This window comes from Corvus cornix, chromosome 21 (genome assembly GCF_000738735.6).
Source record: "Corvus cornix cornix isolate S_Up_H32 chromosome 21, ASM73873v5, whole genome shotgun sequence".
Lineage (NCBI taxonomy): Eukaryota > Metazoa > Chordata > Aves > Passeriformes > Corvidae > Corvus > Corvus cornix.
In genome coordinates this window covers 4380092-4399398 of record NC_046350.1, presented here as the reverse complement: position 1 = coordinate 4399398, position 19307 = coordinate 4380092, and the positions used below count along the sequence as shown (strand labels likewise).

The window sequence follows — 19307 nt, the reverse complement described above, 5'->3', positions numbered from 1 at the left end:
TGACACAACTCATTTGTTTAGCAGTGTGTGTATAGTCATAAATATTCTGTTTTTTTTATTGAGGCAGCTGGATTGAGAATCATCTGGAGCAGAAACACTTTTCACATGTGCAACTCTTCACTTCAGAATCTGTTATCTGTCTTGAATCAACTTATTTCTGCATACTTCTAATTTTATTTAGCTGCTAAATACAGACCATGCCTAGCAGAATGGGCTCAAAAATTGATCTGAACAAAGACTTCATCAGAGTAAAAACACACTACAGTGGGTAAGTCAGTGTGTCCTTTCCTCTGTGTTGTGACCTGTTTATTTTTGAAGCATATTGAGCCGGAGTTTATGGTCTGACCTAGTGATAGAGTAACCAGGGCTTTGGTGGATTTGTAATTAATGTCAGATCAGGCAGGTAAACTTCTGAGCTATTAAAATACCAGTCAGACTCCTGCAGCATGCTGATCAAGAAGAAGAGTTAATTTATACTTTTCTCAAAAGGGGAGAAAATGCGCATAACTGACAGCCCACAGTTACTATGGGTTGATGGATTATTGATTCCCATGGTCACAGCCAGGTCTAGATCCATCTCCTGCATCCAGATGCAGTTATTACATTTTATCCTGTCTGTAATCAAAATGTCATGGTCCTTTATGACTTCACTCAGTTGTCAGTAGAAACAGGAAGGTTTTATTGCGGCAACATGAAATCTGAATTTTCAGGTATGTTGAATCTAATTGGTTTGCCACTCTGAGGACCTTGTAAAATAATGTTGCTTTGGTTTCTCCTGTCTTCCTTCAAGGCCTGAGTTTAAGGCATTTGAGGAGTTAAGTATTTGGCCCAAGTAGATCCTTAAACTCGATTGGAAGTATTTAGATTGAAGTTGTTGGCATTTAAAAAGTGACTTGAGTGATCTTTTCTGAAGTTTTACTGCTAAATAAGTAAATGTAGCTACTACTGTGATTGTTCTTACATTATGGTGTAGAAAAATGCTGTTTTGAATGTAGTTATGAAAATCACTTCACAAATTTTATTGAAAACAAAATGCTTGCTTTTTAAACTCATCTGCTTATCAATGCCGTGTAGTTTGAGGTCCTGAGTTTAGAATTCTAGAGCAATTGAATTAATGTGGTAATGCAGTAGGAGAGCTGCCTCAGCTACTTAAGGGAAGGCACTATAAACACCAGTAGAACTGGGTGTAAATAATTTGGGGTGCCTTGCTGGCAGGTAGTGCTGATATAAAGTGAAAGGAGTGTGTCTGTGGAACTTGTCTGTGCAGAATTGGGGGAGGTGATAATAATTGTGTCAATGTTAGAAGTCAAGTAATTATTACCATGTTTTACAATAAACTACTGTAGTTTTTCCTGCAACACTACATTCAGTCTTTTGCATTAGCTGTGAAGTCTGTAGAAGTCAATTTACAAACAAGAGTTCCAAGCTCTATGAATTTTGTTTTTGTTCTGCTGATCAAATTGTGTGAGTTAAAACTGACTCTTTTTAGCGTTATAGCCTCTATAACTGATCATCTCAGTATCTCCATTGCAGTACTACGCTCAGCTTTTGAACAAGTTTGACAGACTTCAGGAAATCATTGATGCTGGGCAACTTCAGAATTTGGGACAAACCTGTTCAAGTAGCTGCTAAAATTAAAATAATAGTACAGATGCCATATTGTAATCTCAGTTAGAAATCTGAGCATGAGGAAATTTGAAACATGTGAATGTTGAGTGTATCTCTGGAGGCCCAGTATCTCAGGTATTTCTGTTTCTGGGTGTGACGGAGTTCCTAACATAGCACAGTGGAAAGAACTGCCAGATAGATTACAAAAGAAAACTAAGTAACTGCAATAATGAAACAAGAATTACACAAGTTGCCTCTCTAGTTTATACCTGGTTATTTGAAATCACTGAAACAGAGCAGTGGTGCAGCCTGGTTTGCTGTGTGTTATCTTGGTTCTAAGTGGTGACATGTTTGATCTGTCAATGGGAATGACTTTTCTTGCTGTAGCTGCTCATACAGAACTTACTGGTCATTAGCTCTTCATATTACTCTGTAGTGTCCAGTTTCAAGTATTTTTTTTTTTTAAAAAGCATGCCGTGGGATTATTTAGTGTTAAACAAGGAACGGCTTTCACTTCCCTGTGCCCTGATTGCCTGATGTGGCTGCAGAGAGGTTAAGATTAAATACAGTAAATCTCAAAGGAACGTGGGCATCATGGCTATGAAGTTCGTTAATTTACCTGTAGAATGACGTCTGTTATAATAATTTTAACAATTCAAGGTTGATTAGTAGTTTCTGGCTGTATTTGGAGTTTGTAGTGTGCATAGTTAGAATGTTGTCTTACAGTGTATTTTCAGTCCTTGAATATTATGTAGATACTTGTGAAAGTGTGATTGTCCATGGTTACCACAGATCTACAGCTGCTTGATTTCATGAGTGGCTCATGGTGGCATGCATTAAATAACGAGCTGTGTTTGTTGGTGACCTTGTCTTGGGGCAAGGCATTGCACCAGCCCTCAAACATTGCTGTGAGAACTAGTTTGGTCTCTTACGTTTATAAATGCATAAAACATGACTTCTTTGATAGGGAAATGTCCTTAAACTCAACCTCACCTGGCAGCTCTCAGTGTTGTGGATGATGGATTTACAGGTTAGCAAGTAGCATACATACTTCTTTTGCTATTGCTGTTATGAAGAATTATTAAGCTGCTGTTCTTTGAGAGCTTTACGAAGTGTAAATTAAAGATACACTTGAACAGGTAGCAGTGCTTTTAATCTGAATTTGAAACAGTGCAGTTCTTTAAGATGACTGTTTTAGAGCTTTGCTTATAGTAATTTTTCTCAGCAAAGGCAAAATGGCAATGCATTAATGCATATAATTTAAAATGTAAGTTGTAGAATTCAAGTTTCTTATTTTAGTGTAGTAGGATTCAACTGCTGGCTGAAAAACACAAGTAGGCAGAATATGTTGTATAACGTTTTTTCTAAAATGACTTGTCCCACAGTAAGGAAATAGGAAAATTATCTCAGTCATATTGGACAACTCCTGATATGTTTGCTGGGCTAAACTAAGAGGGGAAAGAATTATACATGCATGTAGCCATTAACTACAAAACTGCTTTCTAATTGTCCTCTGGAAGGTTTTGAAGGCAGTGAAATGACTGAAGTTCATCTCCTGTTTCTTTTTGCACTTGTTTATTAGTTGATTTCCCAGAGTCAGTTATTTGAAAAATATTTTTTAAATAGTAGAAATTCTTGTTTGTATTATCAGATTTTGTTTTGTGTAATCTTTTTTCCTTTCTTCAATATTTGACCTGCTTTGACAGGACTTGTGGACTCTCATTATATCAGAAGTTATTGTCACAAATTTCTGAGATAATGTATAGTTTACATAGAGAGTTCAGTTTTGGGGTCATGTTCTCTAAACACTACAAAGGTAGAGTGCAAGATGCAGAATTTGAGTAAGATTTTTATCTGAATTTTCCTGTAATTACATCTTTTAAGAATTCACCCAATCAAAGCTTCATCTCTAACAATAGAGAGGATGTGAGGAAAAGCCTACAGTTTAAAAGGATTTTCCAATAATTGAGACTTTATTTATCTTCTGATGGAAGAAGTACCTGGATAAAAAACATCTAATTATTATGAAAGCTTCTGGTTTGTTTTTTAACCACGCTTCAGACACTGATAATTATAATAAGGGAGCTTGGCTCACCCAAGTAAACACGCATTAAAGATGGGTAATTAACACATTTATTTCCTCCATACTGAAGTATTTAACTTAAGCACTGTGGCATGTAATCCTGCTGGTACAGTGGGAGCATTTTCTATGAGGAGTGCTCATTCTGTATGATTCTGCAGCTTCGTGTCCATAGATGGAACCAAGTATATGCATGGAATGTGCAGGTGTTTTCTGATAAAACCTGATGTTTTCATCTTCTGCAGGGACATCCTGATAACAAATTTGGATGCATCAATGAGCTATGCTGAACTTTGTGATGAAGTGCACGAGATGTGTAACTTGCAACAGGAACAGCCAATTACCCTCAAGTGGATTGATGATGAAGGTATTGGACTAAAATACTTCTTAGGATTTGTTGTTCACTGTGGTACAGAGAAGGGGCATTGAGGAACTTGTATAAACAAATGTCACACTGTGGAGTTTTTTTGTTTCTAAGTACCTAGCTACAGAACTGTCATAGAGCAGGAAGCTTGGAGAAATGAGACTCAAGACATCAGGGTTGGTTGCAGTAGCACTTGAATTCACTTCTGTAGAAATGAGGCTTTGTACAACCCCTCTGCAGCATGTCAAAGCCATGGCTGCAGAACTAGAACTGAGTGCAGAAAGGTGGGCAAATACTAAACTGGTTTGGCCAATATTTGTAATGGTGTGTTTTGGTTTTTCTAATAGCTCTCTTAGCTGATAGTGTTGTTTGAGTGAATGGAATTTCAAAGTAATGACCTTGGAAGGAGGTAGCTGGTAGTCAAAGAAGACTCAGCCCTTTTTAAGACACCAAGGAGTAGTATTAAGATTTTTAAATTTTACTCTTTATCTTTTGAATACTAAGAAGGACAGAGGCAACTGTACCAACCTCAGTTTAATGGTGGTGTAATAAAAAGTAACCTGATCAGAAGGACATGGAAGATAATTACATTGCTGGTGCTTAGCAGGTTGAACTGCATGCCTGCTAATAAAGGAAGATTATTGCAGGGAAGAAGAAAACCCCATGAGTTTCGAGTTGGAGGATTCCAAGACATGAGTCCTGTTAAGTGTTTCTTGGTTGGGCTCTCTTTTGCATTGGCTTTTTGAAGCTTACTTAAACTAAAACAACAAATTTATTTATTCTCCATTCTACTAACTGTTTTCCTCTTGGAAATGCATTGGTTAAATGCATACCTGTACAACCTTTTTCTGATTCCTGGGTCTGAGCTGTTAAGTTTCAGCCAATCTGCTGTGTTGGCTGTCCTCAATCCTCCCGGGTTTTGTGAGTTATCCTATTTCTGCATTTGAGTGTTTCCACTTACTGCCACATGGAATTTAAGTTCATTGGACTGATTGCACAAACAGATGTTCTCTTTGAACTAACTAAAAGCAAACAATTGCCGATGGCTTAATGAATAAACAAAACATACCAACAGATGAAGAAAATAGATTTTCTGTTGGGCTTTTATAGTGTATCTTTGTTTTTGACAAGATCCAAAAGGTTTGAACTATGAATAGCTCACTCATGATAAAATCCCATAAACTTATTAGGAATATGGATTGTTGATTTGCAGCATAAATAATTATTTTGTCTTTCATATTGTATTATTGCTACATTTATAAGTCATCAACAGCAGTGGCCTTCAAACAGGGATAGCTGGGCCCTGGATTCATCTTTTTACAAAAGGAGAACGTTTTTTGAAAATAAGAAATTAAAGTTTAATATGTGGCTTGACACTGGTGTCATCACTTGGCCTGGATATCATAAGGTCACGTGTCACCCAAGGTGTGCTGCAGGAAGGTGGCTGTTCCACAAGGGGACAGGGGTTCAGAGTGACACCCTTGCTTCTTTGCGTGCTCTCAGTGCATGGTGACGTACTGTACTTTACGTGTATCTGGTTAAGTGGATTTATGGATTAATTATCCAGTTTTAACAAAAATAACCCTTCCAAGGTAATGCTGATAATGTGACTGCAAGCAGACAACAAGAAAATGGGGGGGATCTTTAAGCATATCTATTCACTTATTTTTTTGTTATCCTATAGGATAGTTCTGTCTACTCAATTTTGGTAAAATTGTAAGGAATAATTGTGTTGCTCCATTTTGGCTTTGATCAAAATGCCCGCTTAATATCAAGTGGTTGAAAGAAAGGCAATACTTGAAGCTGCTACATTTTTTTACTGGTTGAAATTCTCCACTGAATTCTTCAGTGGTAAATTTGCCTGTGTGTTGCTTTTTTTTGTTAGGTGACCCCTGTACCATCTCATCTCAGATGGAGCTGGAGGAAGCCTTCCGTTTGTATTGTCAGAACAGAGGTGAAGGGCTGATTATTCATGGCAAGTATTGCACAGTTCAGGAACCCCTGTGTGTCTGATAATCCCAACAGCTGCTTAAGTGTGAGGTTGGAGTGACTCCCTTGCCTGTCAAGTATCCTTCTTTGTGTAGCTGCTGCCCTGTAGTTTGATGCTGAAGAAGGAGCTGGAGCCCAGAGCTGAAACTGTGCAGGAGGCTTTGAGTTCTGCACTGCACAGATTTGTTAATGCTTTGCTCCAGTATAAGCTCCTGCCAGTCTGGAACCAAATTTTGATTGCATCATTTCTCATGTAGAATTATTTAAAGGCTTCCAAAAACTGTCTGTGTGTAAATATATTCAAGAATTAAGGAAAAAGTACTACTGAGAATCTTTTATCTTAAAAATCTAATGTTTTTGTTTTAGTTTTCCCAAGTACTCCAGAGAAACCCGGCATGCCTTGTCCAGGAGAAGATCGTGAGTACTAAAATGTTATCAAATTCTAGCTAAATTTCTTTTTGGTTACATGGAAAAGAAATAAATTAAAAGATTTTCGTAATCTGGTGCTACATGTGTGTATATCTGGGTTTTTTTCTTAAAAGAATGCAAAATATTTTACATTTTGTCAACAGAGACATTGCATAAATCAATGTTGGAGCAGTGTTTTAATGTTTCTGAGGATTAATGCTGGTTTTTGTAGTTGATATATTGGGAGGAAGAGACAACAGGATTTTAGATGCATATAACGTAGGCCTTTGCTTTTTTTGTGGTTCTTTTGGCTTTGTAACTTTGAGGGAAAAGAAATGATGTACTGAAGAGGGAGATACAGCCATTTTAATAAAAAGGTTATTAATCTCTATAAAAATAATCCTGTGAGAGGTAGATAAACCCCCAGAGGAAGGACACATAATTGATATGGTTTACGTGTATTTCAATGGCCTGAACTGCACAGGGATAAAAGGACTAAATAGCTGTATAGTCAGTTTTCATTACAGAGGGATGGCATCAGGACATTAGTTCATATCTTGGTAAATGTTAAGGAAAAGAATGGGAATAATTGGGTGCCAAAGGTACCAGATGATGCTTGGCTGCTCACAGGAGTATAAAGAAAACCTGACTGAAGAATTTCAAGGACCTTTGCTCTTCTCTTTGAGAAATATAAGAGGAGATAAAATTAATTGCTGATAAAAGCAAGTAATGAATACTAGGAGAAAAGTTGATCAGGATTTACACTGACACAGACTGGCTAAAGATGAGTAGTGCAGTGATAATAGTTGTGAATAATATTTTTAATCAGAGAAATAATACTAATATACTAGTAATTGCTCTATTGAGAACTTCTATGAAGATGGAGAGAGGTGAAACAAATACCAAAAAGTTGAAGTTCAAATATGATTTTCTACATTTAAACTACAGTAGATGAAAGGTTAAATGTGAAACCCAGGTAAGCTGTTGTGTTGACTAGGTTATTAAAATTGTCTTTTAGAAAGGGAAAAAAAAAGTAAATGTGCAACATTATTTTCTGTAATTTGCTGAACAAGGACAACAGATAAAAACTGTCTTCTACTCTGATTAGAAGAGTTAAAAAAATTATCCCTGAGACATTTAATTTAATGAACTCATTAAAAGGGTAGATATTCTAGTAGGAAAGTTTTTTGTGTTAATTTGTTAGAAGTTTTAGTTCTCTCAAGCCACGAGACGAACTACAGAAAGCACAGCTGAGTGTGGCTCAGATGACCTGGTTATTGTGTCTGTAGGGTATTTCTCCCTATGTGGTTTTACAGGTCACGTTGAATCACACTCAGATTGTTTAAAAAGCCTGTTTAGTTGGGTGTGCTTGATAAGGGATCTCTGGTCAGGTTTCTCATGGGTTCATGAATTAATTTGATGCACATTACCTCTCTGCATCTGTGAGGTCTGCATGGAAATTGGGTCTTGTGGCCTAGGTATAACTTTTTTTTGCAGTAGAGCTGTTAAATTGTATTTAAATGGTAACTTAGCATAGACTAATACATTCAGTACTGTTGCTTGTTAGCCAAAGGCCCACGACAAACATCTGCACTGCACTTGGACTGTATGGAAGTGTTACTGGTATTGGTGAGACAGTTGATTTAAGGGACTGTTTATTTTGTCAGGATTGAAATATTGTCCTTGCTTCAGAATTTATTAATCATATTTCAAATTCTTATTTTGTGTCTTTATGCTGTAGTTATGTTCATAGAAAATCCTTTTAAAAGTGAGAATGTTATGTAATTTATGTATATGTTTTCTGGAGCATCATGTTTGCACTATAAAGGAGCTTATGAGTTTGCCTCAGGTTTTTTCCAGAGACAAATAAACAGTGAGCTAGTTGGTCTATCCAAAATGAGCTTCTACTTAAATTAGCAGTTCTAAGTGTGGATTGCTGGTTTGTTGCAGAACTACAGACAGTTTGAAATGGAGCTTTTAAATAAAACTATTCAATTGTGAAATAATTGCATTTCCAATCTATTGCTCAGATGTGTCCATGTTAGGTCACGGAGTGGCTCTTTCCAATAGTTTGTGATCTTCTGAAGTGCAAATCTGTATTTCTGTAGGATTGTAGGGTTTTTCTTTCCAGCTCCTTCAGAACAATAATACTTTGGAAGAAGAGTGGAGGAATACAGACTGAAGGGTTTGCATTTACCTTGAAATTTAATGGTAGAGTTGCTATCTATCCTCACCTTTGTTAAATTGATATGGTCTTGAGATTGTACCAGCCAGCAAAGCTTGAAATAAGAGCCTGTAATCCAGTAATGAAATAAACCACATAACTAATATTTCAATTCTTTTTGCATGACTTAAGGAAAGTTATTTCTGTGCTTGAAGAACCTTTGTTCTTATATTGATGTGGTGCTGTCTGAGACAAAATATGCAGTCTCCAGCATCTGCACTTGTATTGTCTCTGTATTCCTTTGCTCCTGAATTTCTGTGCTTTTTGTTGGAGCCAGCCCCAGCTCCCAGCGTAGGTGCACAGCTGTGGTGTACAAACAGCCCCTTTTCCCTGAGCTAACCTGTGCTGGCAGTGCTGCTGTATGGCTGAGCTGACAGCATGGCTGAAACATCTCCCATCCCTTCCCAGACACTGAATGTGACCTCTCGGAGGCGTTCCCAGCATCTGCTGGACTGGAGCCTTGGGTGCTTGATCGGTGTTTCCTGATAAAGATGGCAGACTTCTAGACCAGTCTTGCATTTAACTTTTATTTTTTCAGTAGATGAGCTGTCCTTTCAGAATTGAATGAAACAAGGTTGTTTCAGAGGTGTTTGGTGTGTTCTCTCCTGTGCCCCGAAGTGCCAGCGCTCCTGATAGTGTGTGTGGATCCCAGCAGCTGATTGGCAGTTTTATAACTTAGTTATTGAAGTCTCAGCTTATTTATGCTGACAGAGCTTGATCTGATTTATCACTCTTGGTGCTGCAGTGCATTGTGTAACACAGCACGTCCAGCTGAACAATTTCCATCGATTTGCAGGACTTCCCTGACGGAATTGCCGGGTTTATCAGAGAAATACTTGTTTTGGTGACATCAGCTCCTTGACATCCATGCCATGTTTTAGTTGTGCCTCAGCTGCTAGCTACAGCCTCTCAAGGGAGCCAGTACCACCCGTGCCTGGATACATGAGGCAGAGATGTGAAAGGGAGAGACGGGAGTAACCAGTCTTCCATTAAATATTTGCTCTTAATGTTCGAGCTGATCCTGCCTATTGTCCTTGGTGTCTAATGGTATTCACACAGCGGCATCTGTGGAATAAAGAGAAAATGTTTCATTTCATACCTACTACATTGTAAAGAATTACATGCTGAAGAGGCTAAAGAATAAAACCCAGTGAGTAATGCATGCTTTTTCTGTAGATTTTGTGTCATCATTGTGGTTGCTGTTGTGAGCGGCGGGCACTGACGCGGGCTGTGTGTACGTGTGCTGCAGGAGAGAAGAGAACTCAGCATTTTGGTTATGGTACAGTCGCTGTGCCTGCCACCCTCCTTTGCAGCCATGGATTGTTACAAATGCAGAGATTGCCGCTGCCTCTGTGCGTAGGGATGTGGCTGAGAGACCTCCTGGAAATGCTGATAAAATTGCATTGAAAGGACTCCTGGGGAATGTATTTTAGGAGGAAAGGAATGGAAGAGTGAGTGATGCTGCTGCCGCTAATATTGGAGATTAATGAAAGAAATGTATCCCAAAAACCCTGACGGTATGTGCTCAGGGCCTGTTTATTGTAGGATTGCTGATCTAAAGACTAACCATTTAGGAGCATCCTTTTCTGAGGCCTATTTGTTGAATTCTGCTTAGTGGATTGTTATAGATGGCTGTTTTTAAATTGTGAAATACTTGTTTTGAATTAAGGGGTAGTTAGTTTCTAATATTGTCAGAACAAACTGTGCTAGTTCACTTCTGCTTAACAAATAGATCTGTGTATTTAATATTAAAATTCATGTTGGATTTGGGTAGCTAGTGCCAGCAAATTTTAGGGTTGTTTTGCTGTTGGCTTCATTAAATAGAAGAATGCAGACTAGGAAACCTTTAAATTAATTAACAAAAAGGAATTAATATGTTTTTAATGTTTTAGTAATTATGACATTAGTGTGATAGTTTTCATTCTCTAATATTTTTGGCTGATTTTGCTGCCTTGTTTTTTGGTAATGATTACACTGTGTTGTGCATGTCTCCTATGCTCTTTGTTTATCTGCTCAGTATTTTAGCATTAGGTGTTTGGGCTTCATTTTCCCCCCAAGCCATCTTTCTTGAAAATTTCATCATAGGCTCGAGTAAAGGTATCTTAGTAACCTAATTGTTGTCGTGAGCTTTTTATTTTAGGTATAGATATTTGATTTTGCTTTGTGTTCTGCCTGATACTATGAAATAGCTCTAAAAGGCTTCTTGCTGGAGTAGTGTGGCCTGTAAATATTTTTCTAGCTCATAAGGCAGGTTTTTCCCTTCATTTGTTACTGTATTGGCAGCAGTGATTAGGTTATTCAGAGCACGTGAACCAATTTAATCCCCCAATGAAGAAAGGAACTATTGCCACCACAGAGACTGTTCTGAAGACGTAGATTGGATTGCACTGGATAATTAGGCAATTTTGAAACTGCTAGTAACCCTCTCCTGGTTTTTAGTAATTGAACTGAGGGGGAGGGGGGGACTGTACTATTTTAATGTAAGATATTCTTGTTTAGGATTTGAAAATAGCTGTGTCATAGTTTCTCAAGAATACCTGAAATCTCTTCCTCTGTCTTAACTGCACCACATTTGTGTCATACGTGACTTATTTGAAAAAGAGACAGATTGTGAGGCAGCATAAGTTACTGAGAACAGAATTGTAGTTAAAGGTCTGGTTTGCTTATAATCATTTCATGATTTTTAATTCTAAAATAATTTCAACAGTTTTCTTAGCTATGTAATGTCCAGTGAAGAATAAAGGGCTGGACCTCCCTTTTTTTAATTGAGGCGTAAAATTATAAAGCACAAGTCTGATTGTGGGATTTGAAATCTGCCCTTATTTAAAGGTACTGGGTGTCTTAGCAGATGTTTGTATTCCAATTTATAAACCATAGCCTAAGAATACAATGGACTAAGGAATGCTTGAGCTTGTTTTTAAGGTGTCATAGCAAATAATCTGTGTTCTTTTTTTATTTATTCCGCTTCCCCGTTCTCCTAACTGTTACTCAGAATGTAGTATATTAAATGCAGAAAGGATGTCAGCTAGTTTCAGAAAGCTTCTCCTTGATGTAATGTCTAGTTCCTCTCCCTGTGTTATGTCTCATCTTCTTATAAGGTGGTAAATCCACTCTTGATATTCCGGCACTTGGGTAACCAAATGGGCAAGGAGGTGATGAAGCTTTTTGGTTTTGCTGGAATTAGTGAACACCTGTGGGCCTGTTAAACCTCAGTTAGGCCTGTGTGTTTCAGTAGCTTGGAAGAGCTGTTTAATACGTAACCTCCTCATTTATATGGTCATAGTTAATTATGTATTATTATACTTGGGTTCTGTGTAATACTTTTGGAAATTAGTTGCTCTATGCAAGTTATGGTTTTTTATGTTGAACTGAGCCACAGAATTAACAGCAGAGGCCTGCAGGGCAGGTAAATGGGCTCTTCAGCATTCATCTCCTGGATTTTGGAGTTGCTCTGTGAGAAACCAGAGTGTGTGTGAGATTCCAGGTGCTGCTCATTTGGAATGGAGAGCACCAGGAGCAAACCTTGGGAGGCTGTGATAGCAGTTGTTGTAGCCACTGAGGGCTTGCAGTAGTACAAATCTGGGTGGTAAATAAAGGAAAAAGCAGCTGACTTGAGGCTTGCTGACAGGGTGGCTCCCAGGAGAGGCACAGGAGAGCCCTGATAAGTCAGGGAGAGAAGGGGTGAGCAGACTGTGCAGTTCATCCTGAAACCACATGGGGAAGGTGCTGCCTTGGGGAGTGGAAAAAGGACAAACTGATCATCTTAATATTGACCAGAAAGTGCCTCATTTGTAACTCGAGTTCCATTGCTATTTCTTCTGCATCTGTTAGGGCTTGTCCTTGAATTGCCAGCTGGGGACATGTTTAAAAGGAAACCAGAAACTATTTGAAGGCAATACTGTAGGATTTTAGTATGGCCTTTACTTTTACAATAAGTTACTACTACTAATAATGCTGTTCTATGCTTCTTCCAATAATTTAGGTTCTCATCTAGGGCTCTTCAGCAAAGCAGTACAGAAGCCCTGTGACTGGCACAAGACTCCCTGTTCTTTACTTTGTCAACTCTGATAAAAAGTTACCAAACCTTCATTTCAGTTTCATTCCAAGCACATGTTCTGGAAACTTTTGGTAGTTCTGTGATGATCAGCTTCATGTGCAATAGCAGTTTGCAATACAAGTAGAATTGCCCAGGTAACTGTGAAATGAGGGGGAAATTGGGTGTACGGGACAGGCCACAGCCAGTGGAATGTTTCAATGCAAGGAGAGAAGACTAGGACTTCAACTTAGACAAAGACATTGATGCAATATGCTAAAATTAATTTAAAAATCATGTTTGGCATAGGATAAGAGAAATTAGTTTACCATTTTCTAAAGGACAAGAAGCCCTGGGAAAATGGGACTCTTACAACAAAGTCTTCTAAAATGTTTTCTCAGTGATTTGTCAGTAGTTAGCTTTTTGTTTTTCCTTTGACCTTTTCAATAGACATTTCATAATTTGCTTTATAAGATAAAAAAATAGGACTAGGTGAAAACTAGATCTGACCAAGTTTTAACTGATGATACTTGAACAATCTGGATTTGGTTCCTTCTGATTGCTCTCAGTCACGAGAACTGGACTTCTCCCCGCTTTCAATTATATGAATTACATGTTATCAAAGGATGAACATTTTCTAGAAAATGTGTGCTGTCAGGTCCCAGCCAGTCTTAAATCATGCAGGCTGCTGATGAGGTACAGCAGAACCAAATTCCTGCAGCAAATGTCATTGGGTTGATCCTGACTTTTTTGGTAGCTTTCTTCAGTGACTCCAGGGTGTATACAAGACAGAGACTTTCTGTTATCAGGCTTTTATTTATAATAGAAAGTTCCATGCATGTACTAAGAGTAGAGGTTTGTTTAAGAACAAAACAGTGGTCTGAAAGTGGATGCAGATGCTACAGATTGCATATTATGTTCAGAACTTCATTTTGGTCTACTTCAGTCCTAAGTTAGCTAAATTAAAGAATTAAATCATTTAAATAAGTACTGGCTCAGTACTCTTTCAGCTTGATCAAACATTTTAATGCAGCTTTTAAATGATGCTAATAGAACATTAAATTCACTTTTCATTGTAGTAAATATTTTAATGGAAGTGATTTTTATTTTGGGAGAATAAATGATGCAATCATCAAAAGAAGCCTTTGGACTTACTATTAACCATGCAATGCAAGTTTGGTTTTGGGGTTCATGTGACCACTGTCTTTGTAACCAGAGGAGCCAACTGCACATCAGGAAAGGGTGTGTGTGAATTGAAAATTGCTTAGAGGGCCCAGTTAGAAAAGGGAAAATATGAACCTTTTTTCTTTCCTAAACAAAAATGTTAATCACCTTCAGAAGCAAGGATCCACCACCAGCTCTCTTGTGGCCCTTTCATAACATTCTTTCAAATTAGAGCAGCATTTTATCCTGTGTCTGGGACAGCCTTGCAAACAGCAGATGTGTCAGCACAAGAGTCTCAGGAGGGAAGGACATCAGCAAGTTGTGGTCACTGATGTGCCCAGAAATGCTCAGAACCAGGATATGGTCGCTGCAGCCACTGACTGGACTTAGCGATGATTTCTTGAGTAACACTTGGTATACTTTGTTGTTTTCAAGTACATCTGATAAATTGCACATTAAATCACAGACTTACGAGTCAGAGACTCGCTCTAAATGAGCTGTTAGTGCTGTTTTATTTGTGGCATTGTCTTTGGAGATGTGACTTTGTCACCTTGCAGTGCCACGGAGCCATTTTGGCAGCAGGATTTGAAGGTGAGCATCCAAGAGCTCAGGCATGAGGGAGCACTGGGTGTGTGTGTGTGCAGTGCAGGTGTAGGACTCAGCTGCCCCTTCTAAGGCAGTGGGGAGGGATATTCACCCAGCTGTGCTGCAATAAATGCTGGGTAGATAGTGCTGGTCTGTGGGACATTTGTTTCCTTGTTGGTTCTCCACTGATCCTACATTTCCTCGGTCATTGTTGCTGTCTTAACTGTGCCTTTTCTTCACAGAGGTTGCTCTGACTTTGTAGTTAATTTTAGTGTCTGTTGGAAAAGAAAAGGATGGGTAGATGGTTTCCCAAGTGCTAATCAGCCTTAAATTAAATTTTAAAAAGCCATCTTCTGGCCATTTAATATTTTGCAATAACTGCAAGAGGTCAAAGCACTTAATACCTCCATCTTGTTAAGGATACTCTTTTCATTTTCCAACTTCAATTGTACATAGCAGCTTATTCATAATAAAAAGAAGGGCCAGATAACATCCAATGTATGTCTTAAAATTGCTTTCTGAAGCATGTAAATTGTTTCAATGTAACTATTTGTAGGAAATTAAATAACAGATGTCAGGCAATGTACTATCAAAGCGTACTTTGGAATTTAGTGTCCTCAAAAATGTGTTCTACCTTGATACGCAATTTCTTGATCAAGTCCAGTCTATCTGAAATGCCAGTATCAATTTCCCCCTTGTAATTCATGAGTTGGTTTTGAAAGAATGCTCACTTGTGTGCTCAGCACAACATTAAAAGAACAAAACAAAAACTGGGCATTCTGGTAGTGTCCAGCTGGCAGGCCGGGTAATTGGCCTGTAAACAAGTTGTATTAATCTCTGAGAAGTGATTTGCAGCAATAGCAAATTACCTCTGTGCTCAGGATAGGAACAGATTTCATTAGAATTGGATCGCATAAAAGCCGACTTTGGAATTGCATTTGGAAATCCAGATGAAGAGGGAATAATTTTTGTGGCCATCTTACTGCCACTCATTGGTGTAAACCAACTGTGTTGTCATTTGGAAAATAATTGTGCTTCTTCTATCTGTCCCTGCTTTTCCAAGTTGCATTTTTAGAGGCAAGGTTCCCATCCTTTCTGTGAAGTTCTGCAGACGTCATTATGGAATTGGGGAGTATCTTCTGTAGATAAGTTCATTTGGAATTAACACTGAACAGTGGACGTTGCTTGTCCATTTATATCCACAGTTAAATTTTATTTGTGTGTTCATGTTGTTCCTTAGAACTTTTTTCTTCAATATTTTTTAAAAGATGAGGAAAATAACCCCAACCCAGCCCTAGAAAATGTCATTGGAAAGGCAATATTAAATCTATTTCCAGGGTTTCCTGTGCATCACTGTTAGTGATGTAGTTGCACAGTTTGACAACAGAGGGAAGAATTGCACAGCAGCAACAGCCAGTTGTTCCCCACTGCTTTTTAGGTAGAGGCAGCTGGTTAATTTTATTTTGATTTGAGTATTTTTATTTCCCTTGAACTCTTAGTCTGAAAAAGCCTGTGGTGTTTTGGTTTTTTTTTTTTTTTTTTTCAGTTTTCCAATCTTGGAAGTGGATAAAGTTCTGTACCTTCATTGTATTTAAAATATGTATTTGTGTTCCCCAATTAAAAATTGTTATCCCTGCTAAGAGCTTAAAATATATTTTGATTTTTTTTCTCTAAACCTGTTCAGATACAAAATGAGGGTTCAAAAGATTTTTTTTTTCATTAGGCAATGTCTTGTGCTAAATATTAATCATCAAGAAAAGATTACTTTGTTTAATTAGGGATAGATCATCTCCTTCAGCCTAAAGCAGCCAACTCAAACTCCTTAATGAGTTAACTGATGTGTACTGTGAAATAAATGAAAAAGTAGCCCTTTTAATTAAGCTCAGTAATTAAGTAGTCAGACTTTTGTGGTGGCATTCCTCTTTCTAGGTAGCTGGTATCAATCCTGTAAAAATTTGTTTTAGTTCTTGGTTATGAGGAATCATGGAATCCGTTCCTTGTTTTATTCTGAAGTGCTCTAGAAACATGTACCTGAAAATTTTGTTTGGGTTCATTTTGCCGTGTGAAGTGTAGGGATGAGATGCAAAGTCAGATTAGAGCTTTGTTCACACAACGCTGACAATAAATTGTTTCTTAATTCAAGGTATGCACTTACTGCCATTTTATGAATCTGATTATTGTTCAAGGTGGTTTCTTTGATCTAGTAGAGCTCTAGTTAGGACTTGTAGCTGATAATGCTTCAAAATAACAATGATCTTGAAAACACAAACTGCTTTTTATAGCCTGTCATTTTCCTTGGGAGAGTTTCTGGGTAGGATGTCCCCTTCCATAACGTTCCTGCCTGCTCAGTTTTCCAGGGGTTGAGGTCTCTGGCAGCCCAACCGTGTGGTGTATCAGCCACTTGTCCCAGTTTTGGATCCTCAGTGAACAAGAGTGTTTTATTCTGTCATAGCAATTTCATCTTAATGTGTAATAATAATAGAACGTGTGCTATAAAGGTGTGTCTTGCAGGGATCGGTGTTTTCTCATTTTTTACCTTGGCCCCTTTTGGAGCCAGGGAATTGATTTGCCTCAGCCCCTGTGCTGAGCCACTGGCAGTCCCAGGGGTAAATTGTAGGGGTTCCTACTTTTTAAAGTTAGTCTATATTAAGCTCAGTTTTTGTTAGACTGTTGCTTCACAAGTACGTGATATAAAATCCTGCCTTTGATTTAATATTTATCATTAATTAGGGAGGTGACTTGCTCCTCTATTTACAGACTTCATCAGTGCAAGCTGCTCGTTAACTTATCATTCACTTAATATTCCTCATGTCAGTGATAAGCTAATGTTCAGATCACAGATGTATTACGTTGTCTCCATATGGTGCTTTGTCTCATGAATTAATTAACTATTTTGGAAAAAAAAATCCTTGTGGAGATTTTTTCCTCTTGGTGAAAAGTCACCCTAGAAATGGTGGAAGGGTTCTTCATTGGTGTTTGTGTTTGAGCATATTTTAGTTAAAAACTTTGCAGTCATTTTGCCAGGTTCTCATTTCAATTTTCTTTGCAAGAAAAGTTTGCTTTAAAGTTGATATTTGTCAGATTTTGAATTGGTGTTTGAGTCAAATGACCGTATCCAGTTCACACCTCTGTTCTAGAAACTATCTTTGCCACTTTTGGTGTGCAGTCTTTTAGCTGCTTTGAGAAGCTGGTGGGTTTTCTTTTTCCAAATTGTTAACAATTAGTGTAATAGTGCGGTATCTGTTTCAAATGCTTGCACAGTAAACATTTGCACATGCAAATAGAGTAGGTATGAATGTTTGGGGATTTGGCACTGTAGATACGTGGAATCACAGAAACTTCAATGCTTCCTTTGGAAGGACAAAAATAGAGTGTCTAAAATCAGACCCAGTATTGCAGCCAGTGTTCACACATTGCGTGTCAGTAGCCTGTGAGTTTTGGCTTGCTCAATATAATGTTAAAATAATTTCTTGACAAAGAAACTTTTTACCACTTGCATTATCATTTGACACAGAAAATACCTGTGTGCTTTTCTATTAAAAAATCTTCCTCTTTGATAAAGTGTGGATGTTTGAAACTTGAAAGTAACATTAAAGACGAAAATGTAAGATGCTTTGCATTAATTTCTGAGGATTATAAATGTACAGTCTGCTTCATTCTGACAAAGTGTCAATTATAAATAGGTCTGTCAGAGTCTTTATACCGCCCTGTACCCCACAGTGTCCACCTGTATCAGCTGTGGGAGGCTGCTGACGCTGGTTGTGTGCAGGGCTTGGCTGTGTCACCCTTACACCTGTGAGCAACTCTAAAAGGGACCCCTGTGGCACAACATTTAGTATTAAATATAAAACTCTAATTAGCCAGTCACGCAGAAACTGCTCATCTGTATGTATACAGCGACAACAAAAGTAACTTGGAGTACATGCTGGGTTTGGCTTAAACAGATTTAAATGATTTCTTGTTATGTTTAGAATATATTAAAAATAATTGTGGACCTGCACTTGAACTGCCCAAACAGAAGAAATATTTTGGGTAATGTTTACTGTTAAGGTAAAAATGAAGTCAAATAATGTAACTCTTGAGACTTCTAACATGTTCACTGTTGCATGTGTGAGGTGTTATCAGTACCAAACACGTCTCACGCTATCGGTACCAGACATCCTTTGTGCGTGTCCATGGAAGGTGACAGGGCGAGAGCAGCAGTGCCATTTCCCCGAGGGAGCTGTTCCTTTAACAGCTCTGTCCCTCTCACCTGAGCCGGAGCAGGCACGGAATTGTAACGGGATTATGATCATGTGAGGGAAAAGAGACAGGGCTGGAGGCAAGGGAGAGGCAGTGGTGAAAGCACATCCTGCCCCAGCCGCCACTCACGGCCGCCTTAAAAAAAATCCAAATCCCCAGGGATTGTGGCTGTGCGTTGATATTTAGGAAAGCAAGATTGTTCTGAATCACAACTTGCTTACCCTGCTGTGTGTGGTGCTGCTGGGCTGCCATGCTGCTGCTTTACACCTTTCTGGTTTCTTCCCTAGAATCCATCTACCGCCGGGGAGCCCGAAGATGGAGGAAGCTGTACCGAGTGAATGGGCATTTGTTTCAAGCCAAACGTTTTAACAGAGTGAGTACTGTTGCATGAAACGTTGGGGTTTGCTCATGTTCTGTGCTCATTGTTTGGCTCAGTCTGTGCTTTTTCTGTGCTGGAGTGTTGGAAAGAAAGGAAAAGCAGGATGCTTGTTGATGTGTCATTTCGGTCTCTGCAGTGTTATTCGAGTCATAACGATCAGGAAAAACTTGGCAGTGTTTTAATTTGAGTTAATACAGGATTGGTGGAAATTATTTATTTTTAAAGTCTCTA

General features: G+C 38.3%; 1 protein-coding gene across 4 annotated transcripts in view; it reads left to right on the top strand.

Moving 5' to 3' along the window:
- The window catches only part of PRKCZ (protein kinase C zeta), a 40910-nt gene that overhangs the window by 791 nt on the left and 20812 nt on the right, over positions 1 to 19307 (top strand). The window contains exons 2-6 of one of the 4 annotated variants that reach the window (XM_039563965.1): positions 68 to 268; positions 3934 to 4055; positions 5938 to 6027; positions 6408 to 6458; positions 18985 to 19070. In XM_039563965.1, coding sequence (XP_039419899.1) covers positions 198 to 268; positions 3934 to 4055; positions 5938 to 6027; positions 6408 to 6458; positions 18985 to 19070 — 420 coding nt within the window. In that variant the 5' untranslated portion in view covers positions 68 to 197. Of the gene's footprint in view, positions 1 to 63; positions 269 to 3933; positions 4056 to 5937; positions 6028 to 6407; positions 6459 to 9427; positions 9824 to 9936; positions 10191 to 18984; positions 19071 to 19307 lie in introns of those variants that run through there. The other 3 variants (XM_039563964.1, XM_010405856.4, XM_010405855.4) reach the window with 3 other exon arrangements.